We start from the raw sequence: 21,440 nt of genomic DNA on the forward strand, positions 1-21,440 counted from the left end.
TGCTGTCCCCCCGGCCCCTCCCATGGGAAGTTCTTCCTGGGGGTGTGATGCCCAGTGATTGGGGATACTAGGGAAGCTGGAGATACTTGGACTCCAGGGGAATCTGCAGGTGACAGAGCCAGGAGAGGCAGCCAAGCTGCCAGGGCAGAGTCGGGATCCCAGGATGTCTTGGCGGGCTTGATTCTTGGACTGAATCAGATCATGTTTAGTCATGATAAATGCACGTCCCCTTTCTAGTACAAGCTGGGGGAGGCATGGACAGGCACTTCTGAAGATGATCTGGCGGCCTTAGACTACAAGTTCAGGGTAAGTCAGAGGCAGACTCCCTGGTTTCCTGCTTTTGTCCGATCTTATTATCAGCCTTCCTCAGGTGAGGAGCCAGAGCTCGGGGGTCCCAGCACTCCAGGCCTTCCATCTCTGGCTGGGTACAGCATGTCCCTGTAGAAGGGCAACATGGGGCCTGGCCAGGCATCTTCCGCCTTCCCCAGGGCAGTGTTCACACCAGCACATCCTGACTGCCCAGAATCCCAGATGGGCCATGGAGAAAAACCCAGTCAAAGAAGGGCCACCCTCCCTCCCACCTTTGACCTCTTGTCTCTTGCTCTGTCCATCCTTTGAGGGAACAGGAGTGGCATCCTCCATACATCTGGTCACATCAAACCTCCGACCATCTCCCCCTACCTCATTCCTCCCCCCATTTCTCTCGATCCTTGCCTTGAAGACTCATCCTATGTCCAGCAGCCCATCTGGGTACCTCTGGCACGCCTGTCTCAAAGGCAACAAACTTCCCCCCCTTCGTTTCAGTCCTTTCCTCCCTCACTCCTTCTGGCTTCTAGTTCTTCGTGAACCTTGCCTTTCACAGTCTCGGTACTGGTGGTACCTTCGCTTGTTCCACTTGGCTCACTGGTCAAGACATCTCTTAAGTTCTTCTAAATTGTACTGTTGTATTAATTATTCTCCTGGGTCTGTTCATGGCTTCGCACAAGTCCGTACAAATCTTCCTGAATTTCTCTTAAAATGATTCCCTTCATCACCTCTGACCATTCAGCATTCCTCTTGGCGATTCAGCCACGCCCATTCATTTGCCTTACTTGATTTAGGTCCGACCCAATGGAAGGGCATCCCCTCAATTCCCCAGTTTTTGCCACTACAAAAAAAGCTGCATGTGATATGTTTGTATAACACAGTGGGTCCTTTTTGTTTTTTGGATGTCTCTGGGGCTGTTGGCCTCCTATTAGAAGCTTAACATCTTTCAAAGGATTTTGTGAAAATTCAGTAAGAAAGACGAATCTTAGCTTTTTATTTTCAAAACATATGCAGAGTTTTCAACATTCCCTTGCAAAAGCTTGTATTTCAAAAAAAAATTTTCTCCCTCTCTTCCCGCCACCTCCTTCCATAGACAGCAAGTAATCCAATATATGCTAACTATGCAATTTTTCTATACTTATTTCCACAATTATCATGCTGCCCAAAAAAAATCAGATCTAAAAGAAAAAAAGAGAAAACAAAATGCAAGCCAACGACAACAAAAAAAGTGAAAATACTCTGTTCTGAACCACCCTCAGTCCCCACAGTCCTCTGTCTAGATACCCATGGCTCTCTCTATTTAGACTGGCCCAAGTCAAGTCATCTTACTGTTGAAAAGAGCCACGTCTTTCGGAATTGACATCGTACAATTTTTTGCTGTGTATGATGTTCTCTTGGTTCTGCTAACTTCAGTTACATGAATTCATGTTCATGGCCTAAGAAAGACAAATCTTGAGACAAGAATGGTTTTATTATAAGAGTCTGAAGAGAGAAAAGGAAGGGAGAGTAAAGGAAGGAATTCACTCAGAAAAAAAGAAAGAAGACACTTGCTTTTAGTTGGGGGGCAGTGAAAAAACATAACACTGTGTGGGTATCAGATGAATCTCTTGCAGGTAAAAATTTAGTCTAGATACCAAATTCATCTGAAAAAACAAGTGGAAGGATGGAGGTTACTAGAGGAGACAACTGGGAAGAGAATAATCACAAGGAAAAAATATCCTAATCCTGAAGATGGACCTGAAGAAGGAAGAAAAAACTGGACTGTAACGGATGCCTTAGATAAGGGGTTGGCTGGACCGAGTGAGCTGTGTGAATGAGTGTCCTATCGGGTTATAAGAAATCAGAAAATCCAGGGTTGTTGGAACTGCCAGAACCTGAAGGATTTCTACACTGCCAGCCACAGCAATGAAAACTTGAACCCAACTCAGCTCAGTGTGCTGCCCGGTTAGCTGGGCCTCCAGAGGAGCTGGGAGAAGCAGGGTGTTGTCTCCCAACACAGAAGGCACAGGCACAAGTTCCAGAGTGAGACGGATGTCCATTCAGGGAGGCGGCTGCCGTGAATGTTTTACTTGATGATGGAGGGGCTACAGTGAGAGGAAGGGACTGGACTTAGCTATGGTGATGTCAAGAGGAAACGATTGTAACATTTTAAAAAATTCATTTGGGAGAAGTTTTCTATCTCTAGATATTTCCATAAAATAGAGAAAGAGATCAATGGAATTGGGCGTGCAATTAAAACTAAAAAAGAAATTAAGACCCCCAGTTAAATACCAAGTTTGAAATTCTGAAAATAAAAGGGGAGATTGAAATTCACAAAAGAAAACTGAAGGCCATTTGAAAGGGAATGCAAGTCAATAGATCCATTTTGAAATGAATGTGTAGAATTGATGTTTTTTCCATAGGCAGCATTATGAAATAGAGGGTCCCAGTTTTATACAGAAGCCTCTTTTTGTATTCTGCTGTATGTATCAAATGTACTTTTATTGGTGTTCAAGTCAGAGTAAAAATTTTTTTTAAAGGGATACTGGCCAAGAGATGGCTCTTTGTTTGGGAAGGACAGAGAAATAAAGTGGAAAATGTAAAAAAAGATAATACACACACACATATTCAAATGGACCTTTAAAACCTCAAGACTTCCTGACTTATGTGCCATCTAACTGCTCCTGGCCTATAGGATTTTACATGAAAGTTATAACTTATGAACAGAGCATTTATCAAATAGAAAGAGAAAAAACAATTCTACTTAATGATATTAGTATGACAATTCCAGCCAGCCATGAAGCCATCTAGAATACCTGTTCTATCATCATACAACTTCAAGACTTGCAAGATGAGATATTTCAAATCACAATGATTCAAATGAGTCATTTTTATGAGAATAGACCAATTGTCTCGTAAACCACGTCTGGAGGATTTTGGTGTTCCCATATCTTACAATAAATACCAGTGAGAGTTTGTGTGTTGGCTACTTTGATCACCAACCTAAAGTTAAAGTCATAGTAAACTTCTGAGCAAGACTTTTAAGTATTGTTTCATTTTAATTTATAAATCTCAGATTCTAATATGTCATTTACAAAAATGCTATCTTCAGCTCAGGAGCTCCTTTCCTCTTGTTCCTGGTGAGATTCCTTCCTAAACTTCACCCCTTGGTGTGAGAAACCAGAGACACTGATACATTTTTGGTGGAACTGTAAATACATCCAGCCATTCTGGGGAGCAATTTAGAACTTTGTAATGGCGTTACAATTACAATAAACTTTGCCCCTTGACTTGGAATGGGTTCAAGCCTGCAAATTCCTTTGAGAGACCTCCAGTCTATGACTCCAAACTTTTGGGATCCCCTTCCTAACCTCACCATTTGGAATCTGGCTTGATTTCCTCCTTGTCAAGGTAAGCCCCTCACTTTTTTTGTCCCACAATCCTATAGGGGGACACCCCAAGCCCCTGGGAGAAGACTTGTCAAGGTCATCATGAGCTCCACTCTCAGCAAGTTTTCCTTGACTGTCCAGACTGCAAAATTCTTACAATTTTCAGCAAAGTTCTTAGGGAACCTTTGGCACCCTTTCACCTTGTTTGGGTGGCCAGCGGAGACATAAAGTGCTATTGGATGGCTTTTGGCAAAGATGGGTCAGTGTCTTTCAAGTCATTTTGTCTGTGTCGTATTTGTTCTGTGAGCTAGATTTTGTTTCCTGGAAAGATTTAAAATGCAACCAGCAAGGAAAAAAAAAAAAATCTATGCTGGAGTTAGAATGCTGGGAAAATTTCTTTAAAGGCCTAAATGTTTTCCTGTGGACTTCAGTTCTGGCTAAGCTGGGGGCTACACAAAAAAGTTAGCTAATTAAAATTAAAATAACATCTTTCCAGATTCTCCAGAGTTTTAAGAACAAAATATTTTAGCAAATTCTCAAAATTTGAGAAGTTTGGCAAGTAGTTATTTTAAGATTGCCAAAAAACCAACCCTGAAACATTGGGGATAGTTTCTATTCTGAAAGGAAAAAAACCCCCAAACCAGGTAATTCGCAACTTTGCACTAAGCCAGAAACCAATTGTTAATGCCTTTTTCCTTATTTGACAGTTAAAGATCCCATACTTTTCTCCTCTTCCTTTGTTGTTTGTACTTTCTTTTCTGAGAGGACCATAACATCAGGGAGGCGGACGTGGGTGATGTGGACACAAGATGGCGGCAGGCATCCAAGGTTGGGGTTCAGTCACATGAAGAATTCGCAAAGGCCATTCATTCTCTTTGGCAAAAGGTGGATTTATGTAGGGGAAGAGGTTACCCACAAAATGATGGGATACAACAGACACCAGAAATGGTGAGTATGAAATAAGAGAGGATGAGCATAGAAAGACAAGTTGGAACTCACAATTTCCCAGGAGAAAGGGAGGTCCTATGAGGTGGGGGTTTGAGGTTCGGCATGAAGCGGAGAGCTGTGGGAACCCCCTTCTGGTCGGCGCAGGTCCTTTGTAAATGAATTTATGAACCCGAAAAAGAAGTTTATTATTGGCACTGGGAAATCAGCTTTTGCAGGCTGACTTCTTAGTGACAAGGTCCCGACAGAGAAGTAAAGGTCTAGCAGAGAAATCCCCAGACAGGTAAAGAGGGATGAGGTCCTGTTAGGGAAATGTGTGAGAGAGACAAAGAGAGGTTAGAGCCCAAAAGAGAAAGTCTTTTCAGCGGCAGAGAGTCCCTCGAGGGCAGCCAGGCTGAGGGAGGTCCCTTGGCCTGGCGCAATTCCTGCTTTGGCTCTTCTAGGAATTGAGCCCAGTTACCTCTTTTTATAATTGAAACTTTGCTGAGGCTGGGCCCGTTTGAGTTGAAATCAGAATAGAGGATCTTCAGCTCCATAAAGGCTTTATCAGTGATGTTGTCAATGGGGGGTGTGCCGGTCTAACAGAATGAAACTGCCAGTCTTGATTCCCTGGAGTGGGTCCTTTGTAGATGGAAGGATTCGAGGAAACTTTCTCCTTCAAGGAGTTGTTTCTACCTCATGGCCCCCCTCAAGTCAGAGAGAGTTTTGGGCTCCCTTCATCAGGGGCACATCCTTAGCTGCAGCCCAGGCTTCAGACCTAATCTTGGGGCAGCTGGGGGCGCAGTGGGAAGAGCCCAGGCCTGGAGTCAGGATGACCCGAGTTCAAATCTAGCCTCAGACACTTCCTAGCTGTGTGACCCTGCGCCATCACTTAAAAAAAAAAGACTTCCTCTTCTGGCTTTGGGAATCAGGATCATGTGCCTTAGTCTCAAACAGAGAAAACTCCATCCAATCAGTCCCATTCACAGGGTTTGACATAACTTGGATTTCTGATTGGAGACCTCCCAGAGGGTGGGACCACCGGGCTAAGCTCATCTGCCCGCCTCCGGACCCATTCTTTAGTTTCTCTGCCCAACGCCCCATTCAGGATCTCATCAAGCCCCCTCCCAGCTGGAGCCAAGGCCTGTCAAGGGACCCTGCTCTCCTGTTCCCACCCCAGGGGCAGACGCTCAGCCCCCACTCCTGGACTCCTGCAGTAGTCAGTGAGGTGGAGTTGTGTGTGGGTGCTTCCAAAGGAATTTTCCTAAAACCCAGGGGTGACCAGGTCACTCCGCTGCTCAATAAACTCCAGTGGCTCCCTGTTCCCTCCAGGAGCACTTACAAGATGCTGTTTGACCCAGAGCCCCTCACAGCTGCCCTTTCCTGCTCCCTTACACCCGACACCGCGCCCCCGCTCCCATTCTCTCGGAAGTAATGATCCCGCTCCCTCTCCCAGGCCTGGAACAAGCTCTCCTTCCGCAGCTCGGACCTTGGCTCCCTGAGTCCCAACCAAACCCCCACTTTCTACAAGAAGCCTCCAGTGCTTATGGGGCTAATTCTTTCCTATGCCTCGCCTGTAGCCAGAGCGCTTTGCATGTGTGCGCATGCGCTCTGCCCTCATCCAGAACGCTGGTCTCTGCGCTGAGCGGGGCCTGGCACACAATAAGAACATAATAAATGTCCTATTGCATTGCATGGGCTTGAAGGGGCAGCTCCCAGGATGGGAAAGGAGTGCAATGCCGAGCGACAGAAACAGCGTTCCAAAATGTGCTCCCAAATGCGGGCGGATGGATGATGGGGGAGCTGGAGGGACACCGAAGGAAGAGGCGGGAGGAAAAACCCTGGGGGTCCTTTAAGGGGCTGGCGTCACGTGACGCCTCCCGACATCATGGCTCCCCCCGCCCTGTCCACGTGACCTATGACCTGGGCGGGGTTTCGAGCTACGTCCGCGGATTGGTCGGGAGTCGGGAGAAGGCGGGGCCAGTCTCAGTGCGAGGGAATTGAGACCGGGCCAGGGAGCCGGAGCTGGAGTTGCCTCCGCCGCCGCCGCCGCCGCCACCACCCTTGGGTAAGTCCCGCTGCGGGCCGCGCCGTGCTCCACGCGGGGGTCTCCGAGCTCCGTCGGGCCAGGGGTCTCACCATTTCACCCAGGCCGTGGACGGGGCCCCCAGGCCGTGGACATCCCGATTTCCCCTGACCCCGCCCCCTGGCCCTGGGGTCAGAGGCCGATGCCTTTCATAGGCTCCGCGTGAGCGTTGGGCGGGATCTCGGAGGTTCTCATCTTCTCGCCTCTTTTTTACTGGTGGGGAAACTTAGCTCCCCGCAGTTGAAGGGACTCCCCAGCGGCCGCCAGGGGGCACCACTAGCACCGAGCCCTTCACCTGGAGTTTGCAAGTTCGAACTCAGCTTCGGACTCTGGCAAGCACTTCCTCCCCCTGCCTCGGTTTCTTCGCTTGTGAAATGGGGCTCCTAGGAGCTGCCGCTTCGGGGCCGCCGCTGGGTGCTGGCCCCGGCCTTTTCCCCGCTGCAGGCCCAGCAGCCCGAGGGGCGGTCGGGGTGTCCCGGGGGCCCCGAGATGAGGAGGAGGGGGCAGGATGGTGGGAGGGGTCCCGGCCTCGAAGGGAGGGGCGGACCGAGTCCCGAAGTTTGAGGGAGAGTAGCCCCTCCCGGAAAGGTTTTCCCCGCGTGCAGGTGCGCGTGCGCGCTCAGTGGCAGCAGGGTCCAAGAAAGAAGCCACTTCCTGAGGCTGCCAGGCAATGTACACTTATTAAGCGCCTCCTGCATGCCAAGCTGTGCTAAGCAGGGGAAGAAGAGAGGGGGTAGGAAAAAGGTAACAGACCCAGCCCTCCAGGTAACCATCACCTGCCTGCCTCAGTGTCCTCATCTGCCATATGACCCTGGGGGGTCAGGAAGGGTCAGAAAGGAGAATCTTGGGGGATGGGGGGAGGAAGTGTGGGGGATGAGGGGCAGGCCACAAAGGGCTTTGATCTGTGCTTGGTCCTGGGGGCTTCGGGAGGGGGCTGGAGTGGGGAGACTGAGGCAGGAGCCCCACCCCCTCAGCTGCCAAGGGCAGCTCTCTTAGAGAGAGGCTGCAGAAGCCGGCCAGGAGGACTGGGGGGCAAACTAAGGGTTTCCACTGGGGACACAGGGGGAGGGGTCCTCCATCGGCTGAGGTGCCGGCGTCGTGGTCTGGAGGAGAACGGGGTGGGGGCTTCTGCTCCCCCCAGTGGGTCTGGGAGCAGAGGCCTGCAGTGGCCAGGGAGCCTCAGAGAAGCCTTTGCTGGGATCTCCCCGGGAGGGAGGGGAAGTGTGGGCCCCCCCAGCCGGGGCCTCTCGTCCTCGGGTCCGGCCTTGTCTCACTGGCGGGCCGCCCAACCAGATGAAAATGCCACTGGGAAGCATTGTCACAAAGCGGGCCCCGATTCCCCAAAGATGCAGCGGGCCGAGCCCCGGGGTCCTCCCGGGGGGATGGGCGGGCGCGCCGCTGCTGGGCTTTTTGCAGGCGTTCCTCCGTATTGTGACCCCGGGCTCCCCAGGAGGTCAGTCATGCAGCAGATGGGCTGAAGGACTTGCTCGTGTAGGGACCAGTAACGATACGGCCGAGGCAGGGTTCGCACCCAGGGCTCTCGGGTTACGTCCGGACTCCTTCCCTTGTGCTGAGGTGGCATTTTTAGAAATTTGATTTCTGGGGGGCCAGTCTCTGAGGGTAAAACCAAAGTCCGGCCTGGGTCCTCGCTGTCGGGGTGCCCGGAATGTTCTTGTGGAAACTAGGAGGGCCCTCGGGGCTGTCGCCTAAATGCAGAATGAACAAAGGAAGGGGCAGCATCAGGGTCTCACTCGGCATGGCTGCCAGTGTGCCAGGGCCCGGGGTACGGAGGGAAGAGGGATCCGGGAGCAGCTGAGGTGCCCATGGTCATTCCCCGGGGAAGAGTGCGGAGCCGCTAGCAGAAATGGCCTTGTTGCTTTCCCTCCCCCCAAGCTTCCCCCAGTGAGAACTAGAATGTGAGTGGGGGGCGGGGCGCCCCTGGGCCCGCTGTGCTCCGGACGTGGCCCGGCAGCTGCCTTGGCAGCTGGCACTTGGAGTCTCCCGGGCCTGGTCGATCCTGGCACTGGTGGCACTTCAGGGGGCTTGAGGGGCGTCGATGCCCCCAGCAGGGGTCATGCCCCAGCAGCCAGAGAGAGCGGGGCTCTGCGGTGCTTTTTGTCCTTCCTGCCCCTTTAAGGAGGGGCTGCCCGGGCAGATTTGTGACCCTGTGGAAGAGTCAGCCAGCCTTGAAGCTGCAGAGAGCGGGATTATGGGAAATGGGGCCGGACTCGAGCTGGGGGGGGAGCTCCAGAGCACTTGATTTGACTGATGTCGTAGAGGTTTTTATTTGATGTCTTTCTGGACATATTTCCCCCTCCCCTTCCCAGAGTGATCCCATATAACCAGAAAGAAAAACCAGAGGAAAATCAGCTTGACTGGTCAAGGCAGGGAGTAAGGCTTCTGCTGAAAATTAAAGAACAGAAGCCTCTGCTCTATAGCCGTGTCCAGTCTGGTCCGGCTCTCCGGGACCGATTTGGGGTTTTCTTGGCAGAGGTCACGGAGCGGGAAACTGAGGCAGATGGCGTGAAGCGACTTGCGCAGGTCACGCAGCTAGTGCGTTCTGCGGCTGGCTCCGAACTCCGGTGCTCTCGCCCGCAGGCCTGACCTTCGCCCGGCTGCCCTCATGGGTCTCGTCTTTTTGCAGACTCCCCTGGATTTGTAGGGGATGAAATTGGGACCCAGGAAAACTGAGTGTCTGCCCAGAGCGATGAGCCGCCAAACTGCGATTTGCATCCGGGCTTGGTGACCCCAGATCCTGGAGAGTGTGGATGTCGGGGGGCTTGGAGCCCACTGTGTGACCTGGGTGCTGTCACAGGCAGACACCGTCTGCCCCTGCCTGGTCAGTAGTAGTAGCACACAGTAGGCCTTTTATAAGTGTTTGTTCTCCCTTCTCCCTCCTAGGGTTGCTGTGGGCTGCTCTGGCAAGTGGCAGAGAAAAGGGCACTGACCCTGCTTTGGAATCTGGCTCTCCTCTGCAGTCTCGGTATGGGCCTTGTCCTTCTCCCCTAAAACGAAGGGGCTCCTCTCGGCTCTGAGCTGCCACGCAGGGCCGGGGGCTGTGTTTCTGGAGCCCTGCCCAGTGCGGATGTTGTGTCATTCCAGACCGGAGGCAGAGGAGCGCCTGGGAGCCCTGGGGAGGCCCTCCTGGCTGTCCCAGCCTCCCGGAGCCATGTCGGAGCGAGAGGAGCGGCGCTTTGTGGAGATCCCCCGGGAGTCGGTCCGGCTCATGGCCGAAAGTGCCGGGCTGGAGCTGAGCGACGAGGTGGCCGCACTCCTGGCCGAGGATGTCTGCTACCGGCTCAGGGAGGCTACCCAGGTGGGCCCATGGGGCAAGGGAGGGCACCTGGCTGCCCGCTGCCCTCTCTGGGGTCCCTGGTCTGACGCTTCTCTGTTCTAACCAATCACAGAACAGCTCCCAGTTCATGAAGCACACCAAAAGGCGGAAGCTGACGGTGGAGGACTTCAACCGGGCCCTGAGGTGGAGCAATGTGGAGGTGAGCTCAGAACCGGGTCGGGCCGGGCCAGTCTGCTGCCGGAGGCCCGCCTCTTGGCTGTCTCATCCCTCCTCCTCCTCCTCCTCCTCCCAGACTTGTAAGGAACCTTATTGTGACACAGAATCTGGAACTCCTGTAATTGTGGACTCCCAGATATGGAGCCGTCAGGGAAAACTTCATGGAAAATCTAGGCCTTAGCTTTGCATACAGTAGGTGCTCCTTAAGAACCTAATGGGGTAGAGGACATTTTGGACTGAGGGACTGGCAAGGAGTAAATGTGAGGGGAATCATGGGAACTGTAGTTGATGCATCCTGGGTGCCCCATGAGCCCCTGCAGCCCCGAGCTCCCCTTCCCAAAGCCAGTTCCCAGCCCTGGGTTAGGAATCAGCTTTCGGGAGGGGCTTGACGGCAGACCTGGCCCTCTCCCTCCCAGGCGGTGTGTGGCTATGGCTCCCAGGAGACGCTGCCCCTGCGCCCCGCCAGGGAGGGCGACCTCTACTTCCCTGAGGACCGGGAGGTGAACCTGGTGGAGCTGGCGCTGGCTACCAACATTCCCAAGGGCTGCCCGGAGACGGCTGTGAGAGGTAGGAGCCTTGGGGCAGGCCCAGGGGAGGAGGGCACCCCGGCTGGGGCAGGGGCGGGAGTGGGGCCTGCGCTGACTGCTCCCCTGGTCTTTCTCCAGTTCATGTCTCCTATCTGGACGGCAAAGGAAACGTGGAGCCTCAGGGATCGGGTAAGTGGCCAGAACACTTTGGGTTTTTGAAGATTCCTAAATCTTGTGTTTGTCTTAATCAGCCAGAATCCACCTTCTCGTTCCTCCGCGCAGCGTCCCTCCCAGCGGAGGGCACAAGAAGCACAAAACCCAGGACAGAAATCACGAGGCAGTCGGGGCTGTTTCTGCCTGGCTGGGCCCCTCCCCAACCTACTATCATCAAACACTTCGTACATAAGCATTTCCTCTCCTCTGACCATCATCCCCTCCTTCTCTGGCACAGACTCGAGGGGCCTTTCCCGAGGTTCTGCTCAGCCTCAGTCCAGTTGGTAGGAATTTGATCCAGAATAGACAGTCCCCCTCTTTTAAAAGATGAAGTTCTTATTATGGCAGGTCAGGAGGTCATTCGCCAAGAGAGAACGATCGGCCATACCAGCAGATGTTATCACAACCTGGCAGTACCAGGCTCTGTGATGGCACAAGCCCCCCTTGGCAGGACCAGGCCCTACTGCTCAGTGCCTGCTTTCCTCATCTGCCTTCACTTTCTGTGGCTTAGAGGGCATTCCCTCCCTCGGAGGGCTGCCAAGTCAGACGGGTCTTTGCTTCTCGTTCTTATTGTTCCTGTCGATTCCCCTGCAGTGCCCAGCGCCGTCTCCTCACTGACCGATGACCTGCTCAAGTACTACCAGCAAGTGACCCGCGCCGTGCTGGGGGATGACCCGCAGCTCATGAAGGTCAGGCCTGTTAGGTTTCCTTTAAGGCACTTCTCCTCCTCCCTTGCACCCCAGTGTGCAGCAATCCCTCCCCCGCAGCAACCCCCATTAAGGTTTCCCAGACTTTTTCGGATAGTGGGCGTTCTCCCGTGTCCTGTTGAATCCCTTGCAGGCCTCTCCCTGTTCTGGGATGGGAACCGAGCAGCCATGGCCTTCCAGGCTCCTTCAGCCTCCACCCAGTTCCCAGCTTCCTTTTGTTTTATCATCTTTCCTCCCTGTGGCCTGCCCTTGGCCCTGTAGCTTCCTGCCCTTGCCCTGTAGCTGCAGTCTCGGGGTCTGAGGTGTTCTGTTCTCTGCGCCTGCACCTCGAGTCCCAGGGTGTGGAGGGGGGGGCCTGGGATGGACACAACCCAGAGTGGTCCCTCTTCTTACTGACCTGTACCCACATGGGGGGTGACACCTTCCCTGGCTCCCTTCATGGAGCTGGCGTCTATCCCTGTTGCATTTCTGTGGTTCTTCAGGATTTACACATGACTGTAGAGCCGGGTACTGGGGACTACAAGTATTACGGTACCCACTTAACTGAGGTGAAAACGGACACTTGCCCATAGTTACACAACCGGTGTGTAGCTGGAGTGCTCGGCTAAGGGGGCTTTCCTCGTCATCCCCACGGGGGCTGTGATGGAGCGGGTACTGCTGCCAGTCCAGGGACACTAGGAATGTTCCTCAGTTCTTTAAAGGGTTTCCTCATGACCCCCTAACAGGGCCCCTCTCTCCTGAAAAAGTTGAGGCTTCAATGGTGTTTTGCATAGGGGGCCCAGGCTGAGGGATGCCGCTGCCAGAGGCCCTGCTGGACCAAGGGGTGTGCTGGGGGAGGGGGAGCGGATCTAGACATCTGGGCTCTGGGGCCTTGGGCAAGGGGCCTCTGCCTCCTCCATTTTACAAGGGGGGCAGAGGAGGGGGTCTTTTTGGCCATAGAAGGCTCACCTTTACCTTCCGTGCCTCCAGGTGGCCCTTCAGGACCTGCAGACAAACTCCAAGATTGCCGCCCTGTTGCCCTATTTTGTGTATGTGGTCAGTGGGGTGAGTGATGGAGGGAGGGGAAGAGGGGTCAGGGGCCAAAGGGGGGGGGGTGTAGAATCCCCGGGGGTGGGGGTGGGGAGCCTGGAGACGGGAGAGAGCTCTTGGATCAGGGCAGAATCGTTTATTTCAGTCCATCTCTCAGCCTTCCTCCTACCCCACTTCCCTAAGACTTGTTCAGCTTCCAGGAGGCCAGGCTGGCCTTCCACCACTGGCTCCCCCGACCTTTTGCCCACCTGGGGTCCTTCAGGGGTGGGTACGAGCCTTTGGGTGCAGTCGCTTTCCTTGTCACCTCCCCTTCCCCTCTGAGCTTGAGATCCCGTGGCACCCTCTTGTGTACAGGTCCCTGTCTCTTAGTGGGCGGCCCATCTCCACCTAGATCTCAGCATTGGCTGGAATGGGCACCAGGGCCCGGGAGAGCTGGGCAGGGAAGTGACCTCTGCTTTCCCATGGCTATAGCCTCCTTTTCTCCGCTTCCCCTCCTGCCAGGTGAAGTCAGTGAGCCACGATTTAGAGCAGCTGCACCGACTACTGCAGGTGGCCCGCAGTCTCCTGCGCAACCCTCACCTGTGCCTGGGGCCCTACGTCCGCTCCCTGGTGGGCAGCGTTCTGTATTGCGTCCTGGAGCCGCTGGCCGCCTCCATCAACCCCCTGAACGACCACTGGACGTTGCGTGATGGAGCCGCCCTCCTGCTCAGCCACATCTTTTGGTAGAGGCTCTGGAGGCTGGCCGGGTTGGGGCAGCGCTGCCCCCCTGATTCCTGGGGGTGGGGGGTCTGGCCAGGCTTCTCCCAACTAATAGCATTTGAAAAATGTGGGGGGGTCGTGTTCTGGCTAATTACACTTTCCCTTCTGTCCCGATTCTGACAGGACCCATGGGGACCTGGTGAATGGTTTATCCCAGCAGATCCTGCTGTCCTTGCAGAAGGTGCTGGCTGACCCCGTGCGGCCTCTGTGCTCCCACTACGGGGCAGTGGTGGGGCTGCACGCCCTGGGCTGGAAGGTGAGGTCATCGAGCCCCACCCCCAGCTCCCCCTGGCTGCGGGGACTAGAGGCCTGAGCATCTGGGTGCGGCCCTAGAGGCTCTTCTCTGCTGGGAAGGAGACCCCAGGGCAGGGGCCGGACCCTTTCCCAGGAGGCTCCGGGTAACTGGCCTGAGGGCCAGTGGGGGGGAACACGGGAAGGGTCCTCTTAGACCTGAGGCCTGACCAGGACTACCTCCCGCAGGCTGTGGAACGAGTCCTGTACCCCCATCTCTCCACCTACTGGGCCAACCTGCAGGCCGTGCTGGACGATTACTCCGTGTCCAATGCCCAGGTGAAGGCCGATGGACACAAGGTGTACGGAGCCATCCTGGTGAGTGACCCTGGTGAGTGACGGAGGGTGGGGGGTTAGGGAGGTAGCTCATGGGGGGTGGGGGCAGCTTAGCCAGGGGAAGGGATCCCTCCTGTGCCCCCCCCACCATGTTCTGCCTCTCCCACCCCCCTGCAGGTGGCCGTGGAGCGGCTTCTCAAGATGAAGGCGCAGGCTGCAGAGCCGGCCCGGGGCCGGAGCTGCCGGCGCCCTGAGGACCTGCCCTGGACTGGCCTCCTCCTGCACGAAGCGCCCGCGGGGGAGCCGGGCTTCGGCCCAGGGGCACCGCTGGCTCCCGGAACCCCGGGGCTGGGAAGCCCGGCCCCTCCCGTGCCCCTCGGGGACACGTATCGCGAGCTCTACGCCTTCTTCGGGGACAGCCTGGCCACCCGCTTCGGCACCGGGCAGCCCGCGCCCGCGGCGGCCCGGCCCCCCGGCGCCAAGAAGGAGCCCGCGGCCGTGGCCGACGCGGTTCGCAAGATGCCCCAGCTCACGGCCAGCGCCACCGTCAGTCCCCGGGACGAAGAGAGCCCGCGCGGGGCGACCCCGGGCGGCCCCGCCAGCGCCCCCGCCAGCGCTCCCGCCGCCTCGGCGGAGAGTCGGCCTCTGCCCCGCGTGCACCGGCCCCGGGGAGCGCCCCGGCAGCAGGGCCTGGGAGCGGCCGCCCGAGAAGTCTTCCAAAAGAGCCGCTTCGCCCCCCGGGGCGCCCCGCACTTCCGCTTCATCATCGCCGGGCGGCAGGCGGGCCGTCGCTGCCGCGGCCGCCTCTTCCAGACGGCCTTCCCGCCGCCTCAGGGGCCTAGTCCGGCCTCCCGCTACGCCCAGAAGCTGCCCATGATCGGGCGCACTGGGCGGCCGGCACGCCGCTGGCTGCTGTCCGATTACTCGCTCTACCTCCCGCTGTGAGGAGGTGGGGCGAGGCGAGAACGAACCAATGAGTGTCTGCTGCGGGCCCCGCCCCCGTTGGCCTTTTTGCCGACGGCTGGACTCGCCCTACCTCGCGCGGGTAGGAGGCGGGGCGAGGCGAGAACGGACCAATGAGCGTCTGCTGCAGGCTCCGCCCCCAGCCCTGCCTTCTTTCCGGCTGTGGTACTTGCTCTACCTCGCTGTGAGGGGGCGGGGCGAGGAAGCGAACTCTTGCGGCAGACTCCGGACTAGCTTTACCTTCCGCCGCGAGGCGCGGAGAGCCGGCGGGCTGCAGTCGGAGGCTTGGTCTCGGGCCCTTCTCAGGTTTCTTCCTGGAATTTCCGCTGCCAGGCCCCGCCTCGGCCTGACTAATGAAGGGCCAGGTCCGACTCCCCCCTGAGGTGCTGGGCGTCCATCACGGCCTTCGGTCTCTTGCCGCGGACATGCCCCCGGAGCTCCGAGGCCCATGAAACCTCGGCTGAGCCACTGACCGGATGTGGGCCTGGGCTCAGTTTCCTCACCTACTGTAAGCTGAGAGGGTGGGGGAGTTTGGGGCGGAACCTCCTTGATGGCCCCACCCTCTCCAGAGGGGCGGGGCGTGTGCAAATAAATCTTTCCCGGAAGCCGACGGCGTCTCCGGTGTGGTATCGTAAAGTGCGTGCGAGGCGGTTGGCCTACGAGAGCGCGGGGTGGGAGGGGCCTGAGCCGAGCGGGGCGGCCATGGCGCTCCCGGGGCTGCACCGCGCCGAGCTCGTGCTCTTCGCCGCCGCCTTCCTGGCTGGGGCCGTGGTGGCCGCCGCAGTCTTCCGGACGCAGGTGCGGGCCATGAGGCCGGGGCCTCGGTTTCTCCCTCTGGACAGTGACAGGCTCCCTCCTCTCCGGGTCACTCATCTTTTGTGGGCCTGTTTCCCTTCTGGACCGCGAGGGGGCTGTTTTCCGGTCGCTTTCTTGTTGTGGGCCTGTTTCCTCCCCTGGACTACGAGAGTAGTGGGCTCCCTGGTCTCCAAGGTCTCTTTCTTCTCGTGGGCCTCAGTTTCCCCTCTGATAGACTAGGGTCTCCCTGAAAAATTCTCAGGACTCCCCCTCCCCTCATCCTCAGTGGGCTGAGTGCACTTCTCTCCTGGCCTCAGTTTCTCCTCCTGGACAGGGAGAGGTGATTATGACCAGGTCCCCAGCCATGGTTTCGCGTGGTTACAGCCACACTTATGTCCGGCCATTGATTCGCCTGTGGACAGGTGCGGTCTGAAGATGACCATTGTGGGGGGTGGCTCTGAGGAGCCGCCCCTTCCCCAGCCTGGTCTCCCCTCCTCCAGGAGGGAACAGGGGCGCTCTGCACCAGAAGCGGCTGCATCTGAGCTGGTGCAGCTCTTCCTGAGGATCAGGAGGGGGAGGTTGAGCAAAAGCAGCCCCTGCAGGGGGGGCTCCAGTGCTTTCCTTGCCTCCCTCTGAGGGCCCGCTGACTCGACTTTGCAGGGGAGCCCTTGGTCCTCCTCTGTCGTCTTTCTCCTTGCGCATTAGCCAGTTACGGCGGGCTCCTCTCCACCACAGTGTTCTCTGACTACTGGGCTGTGGGGTCCCGGGGCCAGGGGAGGGGCTGCGCAGATCCGTGGGAAGAGGATCGAGCTGGGCTGGAGAACCGCACCAGGCGAAGATTTCCATGCAGACTGTGATTTGCTGAAGCCTGCGTGGCTTTCCCCAATGGTCACTTTTAAGTTGATTTCTGCCTGGGTTTAGGCTAGAAGGAAATGAAACAGCTCGGAGGGGGAGGAAGGGGCTGTGGCGGTGGAGGAACAAACAGTTCCCCATCTCCCACTGGGGGGAGGAACTCCCCGCCCTGCCCTGGCTCCAGAAGCCTGGACTTGGTTGCCCCAAAAGGCAGCTCCCTTGTTGCAGATCGCAGCCACCCCCTGGGCCAGGCTGAGCCTGAGATTCAAAAGGCAATGGTCGGTGCATTTGGACAGAGCAGAGCTCAGCCCGACCGCTGTCAGAACCTCCAAAAAGCCGCTTTCCCCGTGTGTGCGGCACTGCCAAGGAGGAGGCTGGTGGAGGGAATGGAGTCGGACCTGGGAGCCAGCACTGGGCTGGAGTCTCCCCTGGGAACAGGCACCTCCCCCCATGGCCCATTAGCACAGGAGGCTCAGGGGAACTGGGGTTTCCCTTGGTCCCATGGGGGCCTTGTCCCACTGGCCTGACCACTGCGGGCCTTTCCTTCTCTGGGCTCAAGCATCGATTGGGTGCCTCCTATCCATGCCCCCTCTCCCCCCTGGGAGTTCACTGTCTAATGGGTGAGACGACCTGCCAGTTTCCACACTCGATGTCCACGGGATAGGTGGAGCTGAGGTCTGGGGTGGGGCAGGAAGGCTTTGAAGGACACTTTTTTCCAGGTGGGCTGGAAGCAGAGATGAGGGTGAGTTCTGGCCAGGAGGTAGGGAAGGGCTTTGAATTTCAGTTAAAATTTGTATTTGGTCCTGGAGGCAGTTTACTGATACAGAACCCAGAGTGTGGAGGGGGAGGGAGAGACCAGAGCTGCTTTCAATGGTTCAGGTGTGAGATGAAGGGCCTGAGCCAGGGGAGAGAGGTCACCAGTGGGGAGGGCACGTTGTGACAAATGAATGGCCCTGCAAGGGCAGATGGGGGGAGGAGGAGGGATCAGAGATGAGCCCTCGGTTTCAAGCATGGGGGACTGGTGGTGCCCTGGACCCTCAATGGGGAGGGCTTGGCTGGGAGAGGAGGCGAGGGAAAGACAGGACAGTGAGGCGGCCTCGGGGGCCAGAAGAGGGCCCATGGCAGCCTCGGTGTGGAGGCTGTATGGAGCCGGGGCCTTGAATCCCATCCCCTTGTCGCTTGCTGCTGGCTTGAGGCCCTGCGAGGAGAGGGGCCGATCAGGTCCTTCCATAGAGGGTCGGGGCCTCTCGTTCCCAGCGTGGTCAGTGCTGGGCCCCGGCATGTCTGCGGACACTCACTGGCCTGGATTTCCTGGTCTCACTAGCTTCAAAAGAGTTCCTAGTTTTGAGTTGTTGATCTTGGCTCCTGAGAACATCACCTACAGCCTGGGCCGGGCCCTTGGGCAGCATTGACACGGCATGCCAGCTCCCTGGCCAGTGCGCATTGGCCCGTGTTCCAGTCTTGGGGTCCTGGCAACAGAGACAAGGTCAGGGATTTGCCCAGGGTGCCCTGCTCAGGAGGTGGCACAAGTGGGATCTGGGGCCGGGTCTTTGCCTGCTCTGCCATTTTCCCTTCCCCTCATTTCTGAGTGTTCCCAACATGCCCTGTGCACGTCCGTCCCTAAAGATGGTCTTTGGCCCGACGCTCGGCGCCTGACTGGGCCGAGGGACCGTGGCTGCGGGTCTGTGCTCTGGCCACCCCCCCTGAGTTGGCCTCTTTTCCCAGGCCTCCTTCAGTGGCCAGTGCCCCGTCTATGGCGTCGCCAGCTGGAATGGCTCCTCCCTCGCCCTGGCGAGCTCCTCTGCCCCGTCCCTGTGCTATTTCGTGGCCGGCGTGTCTGGCCTCCTGGCCCTCTACTGCCTCCTGCTCTTGTTCTACTGGACGTACAGCAGCTGCCTGGAAGACGCCCACAGGTGATTGTGGCGGGGTCGAGGGGCCTCTTGGCTGGGGAACTCGGACTGTTGGATCCCGTGGGCTTATTCTCTTGCAGAAGTCCCCTCGGCCTCCGCATCTCCCTGGGCTTGTCGGCCGTGGGCATCTTCCTGGTGCTGGTGTCCTCATGCATCCTCCGGTTTGGCACCAAGTCCCTCTGTGCCTCCATCATGGGCTTTAAAATCGTGAACTGGTAATGGGCATCGAGGGGAGGGAAATGGGCACTACCCTGGGGAAAGATCCCCGGGGGTACCTTGGGAAGGGCCTCATCTGGGAAACTGGGGGGCAGGGTGTGGGCCCTGGCACTGAGAGCTGCTCCCCAAGTAGCTGACCCCCCATTGCCTCTGATCTTGATCCATGGAGGCCCACCTCAAGGGCCCAGGCAACCTTGGGACCCAAGGGCAGGCCTGGGGCTCGGGCTGTATCCCCAGCCAGGCTCATCCAGCCTCTTTCCCACAGCTGCTCGGATGCCCAGAAACTTCCCTGGGTGCCTCCCGGACCCGGCCTCCGCTTCTACTCCTCCCTGTATGACGCAGAAGTAAGGAGGAGCCAGGGGGAGCTGGAGGGGGTGGCAGGCCCCCCAGGGAGGTCTGCTCCTTGACTGCCATCCTCCCCTCTGCCCTCTCCTGCAGGCTTCCTCCTGGGCGAGCCTGGTCTTGTGGTGCCTGCTGCTGGCATTGCAGCTGCTGCAGTGGAAGTGGGAAGCCCCCCCATACCGGCCGCTGGAGCGCGGGGACCCGGAGTGGAGCTCGGAAACAGAAGCCCTGTTTGGGGCCCGCCCGGCCCGGCCCTGAAGGAGCCCCGAGTAGGGGCCTGCTAGCCCAAGAGCGGGTGCCCGGAGCCTGGCTCTGCCGCCGCCGCCGCGGAGGAGAGACGCCGGCCCCTGCTAGTAGTGGAAGCGGGACCCTCCCCCCAATGAAAACACGGATCTCTGGGCTTTCTTGTCTCTTTATTTATCCGCCGGGTCTCCACGTGGGGAACGAGGGCAGGGGGTCACAGGCGCCGGTACGCCCCCACGGTGACGTCGAACAGCCGCATGTTGGGGAAGCGGCCGTCCTTGTCCAGGAGGAAGTAGAAGCGGTGGCCTTTGACCTTGATGGGGAGCACGGCGGGCACCTCCCCGCGGTGGGCCATGCAGGACACCTGGTGCAGGGGCACGGTCAGCTGGGCCCCCAGGCCGAAGGGGGCGTGCGTGGTCAGCGTCACGCGCTGCCCCCCTTTGCGCAGCAGCACGGAGCTCACGGAGCGCCGGGAGAAGAGCAGCCCGGCGGCCAGCACCAGCAGTCCTGCAGGGAGGCACGGGGGGGCGGCTCAGCCGTGGGGGAGGGGAAAGCCGGGCCGCAGACCCCGAACCTGCCCTTCCCAGCTCCCCCGCTGAGCCCTCCCGCTGGTCGCGGCCCACAGCAGCTGCCCGGCCCCAGTGTCCCCGCACACGCGGCCCGGGCTCTCACCCACAGAGGCGCAGCCCGCGGCCAGTCCGTAGCGCCAGAGCGTGGAGCCCGGGCTGGGCCGGCGTCCTGAGCCCTGAGCGCCGCCCCCGGGCCCGGACACGGCAGCCGCGGCCAGCGACGCCCAGAAGACGCCCTGGCCGGCGCAGAAGAAGCCCAGGAAGGCGAAGAAACGGCCGCGCTTGTGCTCGAAGAGCAGCACGTCCCGCTCCGGGGCCGCCCCGTGCAGCGCAGCCCGGGCCCAGGCAGCCCGCGGCGGCCCGAGGCGGCTCAGGCGCACCGCCAGCCCCGCCATGGCGTGCGCCGCTTCCGGGGCGGGACTTGTGGAGGGAGGAGCATGACGATGGGCGGTGCCACGGCTTTCCCGGAGCAGGACTTCCGGTCTCTGAGGAGCCCGAGGGGAAAAAGGGAAGAAGGCGGGGCTTGAGGTCTGGTCCTGGTCTGCCTTGGTCCTAGGCACTTCCCCTTTGAGTTGCCTCCCATTTCTCGGGGGCGGGACTTCCCCTCTATGGGGTGGAGCTGGTCCTGGAGGGTGGGCCGAGTAAAGCCTCGGGCGGGGCGGAAGAGTCAATCTGGGTCAGAGGGCTGCCCCTCCAGGAGCCCCGGCCTCAGGCTCTGCTGTGCCCCAGGGGAGTATAGGGACTCCCTAGAGATGTCTTTGGTACAACCATTAAGTGCCAACTGTGTACCAAGCACTGGGCCAGGCTGGGGTTACACGGGGGCAAAATCTGACACCGGGAACAAGCTGCCGGCCCCAGAGGGAAGCGGGGGCGGATGGAGGGGCCAGGGGAGCGGGGCTTGTTTCACTTCTCAGTTGAGGATCAAAGGTCAGCGGGGAGACTGGGCAAGGAAAGGAAGAGCAGAGGTTCGGAGTGGGAGAGCACGACCACCTTGGGTCTTTGCTTCATAGCCAAGCACTTCAGGTGAAGGGAAGTATCCCAGCTTAGAAGGGTCCAGGGTCTTCCTGGTGGGCCTGCAGTTATCCCAGAGGAAGACGTTGAAGTAGATGAGCCCTCCGCTCCGGAGAAGACCCTCACTCAGAAGCTTCAGGCAGAGGTCCCCTCCCTGGGACCCTTGGGCAGCTGCTCCCAAGCCGGAGGCCGAACCACCAGCAGCATTGAGCATGGCCACCTAGTCAAGCCTCACTGGCAAAATCCCCTGGGAGGCGGGGAGGTTCTGGAAGGCAGTTTGGAGCCCAGCCATCAGAAAGAGGGCTAAGGATTTCTATGTACAAGTCTATGCCAGCTTGTGCCCACTCAGGGGGCACGGCACGGAATACCCAAGATGTTTTCATCGGGTAAGCGCAGAACGCCGCGTTCTCGCCACTGACCCGTTTGTTCCCGGCCTTTTTTGTGGACGTAGCCAACGGGACAGTTTTTTACCGCTTCGATGGGTTGTAGAATTCAGAAACATGAATGAAAACGGCCCCGGCCCCTCCTGAAATGAAGTGAAG

At 57.9% G+C, this 21,440-nt stretch overlaps 3 protein-coding genes across 4 annotated transcripts; 2 read left to right on the forward strand and 1 right to left on the reverse strand.

Annotated features, from left to right (window-relative positions):
• Positions 1–78: 78 nt before the first annotated feature.
• Positions 79–15,570, forward strand: TAF6L (TATA-box binding protein associated factor 6 like). Of its 2 annotated transcripts, XM_074272481.1 has the most exons (13): positions 79–4,622; positions 6,305–6,666; positions 9,586–9,667; positions 9,787–10,000; positions 10,092–10,178; positions 10,612–10,762; positions 10,861–10,911; positions 11,530–11,624; positions 12,612–12,686; positions 13,173–13,393; positions 13,554–13,686; positions 13,911–14,039; positions 14,175–15,570. In XM_074272481.1, the coding sequence occupies exons 4-13, from the start codon at positions 9,854–9,856 to the stop codon at positions 14,940–14,942; spliced, it is 1,857 nt and encodes a 618-aa protein (XP_074128582.1). In that variant the 5' UTR covers positions 79–4,622; positions 6,305–6,666; positions 9,586–9,667; positions 9,787–9,853; the 3' UTR covers positions 14,943–15,570. The 2 variants fall into 2 exon arrangements, with proteins under 2 accessions (XP_074128582.1, XP_074128583.1); XM_074272482.1 differs by lacking the exon at positions 6,305–6,666.
• Positions 15,549–19,476, forward strand: TMEM179B (transmembrane protein 179B). The gene is made up of 5 exons (XM_074272491.1): positions 15,549–15,758; positions 18,333–18,520; positions 18,598–18,732; positions 18,999–19,077; positions 19,172–19,476. The coding sequence occupies exons 1-5, from the start codon at positions 15,663–15,665 to the stop codon at positions 19,331–19,333; spliced, it is 660 nt and encodes a 219-aa protein (XP_074128592.1). The 5' UTR covers positions 15,549–15,662; the 3' UTR covers positions 19,334–19,476.
• On the reverse strand, positions 19,472–20,318 carry TMEM223 (transmembrane protein 223). Its single transcript, XM_074272492.1, has 2 exons — positions 19,991–20,318; positions 19,472–19,825 (listed from the first exon to the last, which is right to left on the reverse strand). The coding sequence occupies exons 1-2, from the start codon at positions 20,280–20,282 to the stop codon at positions 19,533–19,535; spliced, it is 585 nt and encodes a 194-aa protein (XP_074128593.1). The 5' UTR covers positions 20,283–20,318; the 3' UTR covers positions 19,472–19,532.
• Positions 20,319–21,440: the final 1,122 nt, after the last annotated feature.

Source organism: Sminthopsis crassicaudata, chromosome 6 (genome assembly GCF_048593235.1).
Source record: "Sminthopsis crassicaudata isolate SCR6 chromosome 6, ASM4859323v1, whole genome shotgun sequence".
In the NCBI taxonomy this organism is placed as follows: Eukaryota; Metazoa; Chordata; class Mammalia; order Dasyuromorphia; family Dasyuridae; genus Sminthopsis; species Sminthopsis crassicaudata.